The following is a 3,788-nucleotide window of genomic DNA, read 5'->3' as shown; positions in this document are numbered from 1 at the left end:
TTATCTAGGCCTGGCTAGGGCTAGGGTTTGGTAGGCCATGGAGGAAAAAGATGCCTTTAGTTCTGGTGAGTGGAGCAGGCAAATCAGGTCAGTTAAACACTCATCATCACTATCATGTCCCGTCCATCATCGTCGTCCTCAGCCATCATCATCATCAGTGCTGCTGCTGCTGCTGCTGCTCAAAGTAAAAGAAAAGAGGAACGGAGATGGAGATGGAGATGACCCAAAGCAAAGCAGCTCAATGTCATTATCTCTCACACACAGTGGTGTAGTAGCAAATGTGCAGACATGGTCACTGCTGCCAGCAGGAGCAAACGAAAAAAGAAGAAGAAGAAGAAGAAGAAAAGGATGGGTGGCTCTGGCCTGCATGCACGCAGGCAGCCTTGAGATTAAAACTACAGGACCAAAGGCCAGCAGGCAGGCCACCTCTTTTTTTTCATCTCGTTCCTAAAGGGAAAAAAACTCAGATCCCTGCGAGTAAGTTTCCCAGGGCTGGTAAAAATGGCAGCAGCAGCTCAGCTGATCAGCTCGGCTGATCCAACCCCCACAAGTGACAATGACCCGCCAAGAACGCCGCTCCTTCTTCCTCGTCGACTCCTCTTCAGCTGCTGAATCAAAAACAGCAACGGCAATGTGCACGCACTGGTGATGGATCGATTGATCTGTGAACTGATCACCCCCATCCCCTGGTTGTAGCTAGCAAGGGGAAAAATTGAGTGCGTGCGTGCTTGTCGAGGCGAAGAAGACGGCATCTCGGTCGGGCCATCGTCGCGGGGGGTCATGTCGCCACCATCATGCCGGCCATGAAGATGTCCTCGTGCAGGGACGAGCAGGAGGAGCGAGGGGAGCCTCCCGTGGCCATGCATTTCTCGGCTTCCTCTTCGATCATGATCTCCTGGTCCCGGCACTCGGCGCTGCAGAATGCCTTCTCCCCACTGCAATGTTGACGCACAACAAATCAGCTTGCTTAGTATGAATTTCTTTCTGAAGATGCTTAGAAAGAAAGAACAGTTGGTGTAATTCATTCAGTTCAAGTGGCACTTCATTTTCTTTGGATTGCCAAAGAAATGTTCCGAGTTTTCACAGGATTTGTTCCCCAAAAGAATATGGGATGCTCATAGGCGAACAAATGCCGCAATTATTGGTTGGATAGACTGTTCTTTCAGGTGTAATTATTGGAGTATCTTTCTTGAGACTGAAAGACTGGGCGTACCGGTAGATGTAAATGTCGTTCCCCTCCAGCTTCTTCGTGCAGGTGAAGCAGGAGCTCAGGAAGTCCTCGCCCGGGCCGGCGGCGGCCTCGGTGGCGCGCTTGACCACCAGGTAGGACTTGGCGGAAGCTCCGTCCTTGGGTTCCACGGCGGCCTCGTCGCTCTTCCCGACCGTCGTCTGGGGCTCCAGAATGCAGTCCCCGAAGATGTGGGTCGTCTTGGGGTTGGGGCCGCGGGCAATGATGCAGGTGTAGTCCTCCGACTGCTCCACCTCGCTCGCCGAGACGGACCCGACGAACCGCCGGGGGCCGCCGGCGATCGACGCCGGCAGGGACCCCGGCCCCGGGAGCTCGCCGAGGTGGAAGCAATGCCGCTTGGCGCCGGAGTGGGCGCCGTCCGGCTGCCCGGCCTCCGGACCAGACTTGAGATCCTCGTGGAAGAACCTGCTGCAGGGCACCGACATGCCGGCGGTGGCCGAGGCCGGGCAGGAGATGGTCTTGCCGCCGAGCTCCGGCTGCGAGTGGCCGCCCCCGCCGCAGCCCTTGGCGGTGGAGCCGGCGCAGCCGTGCGTCCTGAGGCGCAGGCGCGGGCTGAGCACGCAGGTCTTGGCGGCGGCGGCGTCGGCGCCGGCCGCGAGGGCGACGTCCACCACGAGGCCGAGCCCCACCGGCTCGGCGTCCCAGGTCCTCGGCGAGCGCGGCGAGCGGAGCAGCAGCGCCTTGGGGTCGAGCGGCGACGTCGGGCTCCGCTCCGACTCGTCCGGCGCGCGCTTGGCGGCCGCGAGCCCGATGAACAGCCTCGGCACGGCGAACAGCGCGCCCCCGCCGCCGCCGCCGCGGGGCCTGGCGTCTCCTCCGCTGCCTCCGGCGGAGCCCGGGCCCTGGTCGGACACCATCCTCCGTAGCATCGCCGGCCGCCAACCGCCTGAAACCGGGGGATTGTTTGAGATTCAAGGACACGAAAGAAGAAGATCACAAATCCGCAACACGTCCTCCTCGCATCCCGGCGTCACTCCCATCAACAAGAAAGAAAGAAACGACGGAAGCAGCCACCCCCACCGCCATCACCAGCACCAGCACCACCGCCCTCACCTTTCTCGTTTTCCTCTTCTGCTTCTGCCGCCTGCTCCCTGCTACTCCTGCTGCTAGGCACGTACTCTCTCCACCAGCAGGAATATCTCTCTCTCCGTCTCTCTCCGACGCACGCGCTCTGCAAAGAGGAATGGCCCGGCGAGAGAGACGAGGGAGGGGGAGTGATGAAGAGGGGGGCGGAGGGAGGGTGAGAGAAAAGCAGGCGAGCTAGGGGACGGACGGAGGGGGGCACAGTCGCAGCCAAACCGCACTGTACTGCTCCTACTCCTCCCTCCCTCCCTACCACCACTCTATACTCCTACTCCTACTCTGCGTGCGTCACTTCCGCATGCATCAAAATCAGAGAGAGAGAGAGGGGTGGCGAGTGGTGGCTTGTGAAATGCAGCAACCAACGGGCGCCCGTTGGAGTTGGCGTCGCCATTCATGGGGGTGTCAGACAACGGAACGGGACGGGACGGACGCAGACGCAACAATTTTCACAGTGTACTGTGCTCGTCCTCCGTACGCGTACAAATACGCCCTGGCCCTACGTACGCATGCATACCCTTCCAGAGGACGATCGCTTCAATACTACAGCGCTAGCCCCGTCACTTCACCCCTGGCCGGGTGCCAAAAATGTACAGTGATTTGGTACACGGCGGTATTTCCAATTTACGTGGGTGGTGTAGGATCAACATTTTCTCATACGTACGTACGTAGTACTGTATGTCTTCTCCGTGTGTTCCTTGTCTAGTCTAGAGGCGAAAGATGTAATGTTACGAAGCCTTGGATTCATTGCACCTAGGCCCGTTTTCTGAATTTTCTTTACGTATATTTGAGCTGATTGCCGTTCCAAACTTCCAATTCACCCGCTCCGTGCCAAATTCACTCGCTCGCTCGGGGGTTAGTGAGGAGAGCAGGTTCGGGCGTTCGATGAACATGGACGCTTCTCGGCGAGTCAGTTGGATAGTAGTACGTACGTATGTAATCGCTGTTGACTGAAAATGTCCAAAACACATTGCTTGTACTCCACTACAGCCAGTCATGTACCAGCAGCTCCTTCAAACCTATACTTAGCCCGTCCGAAAATACTTGTCGAAGAAATAAATGTATCTACACCTATTTTAGTTTTAGATAAATTCATTTTTATTAATTTATAGGATAAGTATTTCCGGACAAAGAGGGTACCATTTAAATCTCCGCAGTTAGAGCATGTCTAGATCTCGTATAAGCCCGACGAACTATGTTTTTCTTTCCCGCGGTTATACGGCACAGTCGGAAAAAAATGCCCGCGATGATCCAAAAAATGACCAGAGCTGTAAAAACTTTACGAGAGGCATGTACACCGCCCTCCAATCTGCTACATATGTTGGCGCCCGAGCGATTTAGACTATCCAACTGTCTTTTTCTTTATCCCTCTCCACCGCATTTCATCCTCTCGATGAGAAATCAAGTGAGCTCTAGCAAGGTTTTCCACCAGATCTTGACGGCGATGGCGCCCGTGGAT

At 56.3% G+C, this 3,788-nt stretch overlaps 1 protein-coding gene across 1 annotated transcript; it reads right to left on the bottom strand.

Annotated features, from left to right (window-relative positions):
• Positions 1 to 219: 219 nt before the first annotated feature.
• On the bottom strand, positions 220 to 2,640 carry LOC123060450 (FCS-Like Zinc finger 10). The gene is made up of 3 exons (XM_044483175.1): positions 2,303 to 2,640; positions 1,214 to 2,135; positions 220 to 935 (listed from the first exon to the last, which is right to left on the bottom strand). Exons 2-3 carry the CDS (start codon positions 2,116 to 2,118, stop codon positions 779 to 781), a joined length of 1,062 nt encoding a protein of 353 aa, XP_044339110.1. The 5' UTR covers positions 2,119 to 2,135; positions 2,303 to 2,640; the 3' UTR covers positions 220 to 778.
• Between the last annotated feature and the right edge of the window lie 1,148 nt (positions 2,641 to 3,788).

Source organism: Triticum aestivum, chromosome 3A (genome assembly GCF_018294505.1).
Source record: "Triticum aestivum cultivar Chinese Spring chromosome 3A, IWGSC CS RefSeq v2.1, whole genome shotgun sequence".
Taxonomy (NCBI): domain Eukaryota; kingdom Viridiplantae; phylum Streptophyta; class Magnoliopsida; order Poales; family Poaceae; genus Triticum; species Triticum aestivum.
The sequence above is the reverse complement of the archived record's forward strand: the minus strand, read 5'-3'. Positions and strand labels throughout refer to the sequence as shown.

Coding starts and splice junctions, on each gene's coding strand:
- LOC123060450 (XM_044483175.1), bottom strand. CDS start 2,118: ATGCTACGGAGGATGGTGTCCGACCAGGGCCCGGGCTCCGCCGGAGGC. Junction 936..1,213: donor AACGACATTTACATCTACCG/GTACGCCCAGTC, acceptor TCAACATTGCAG/TGGGGAGAAGGCATTCTGCA.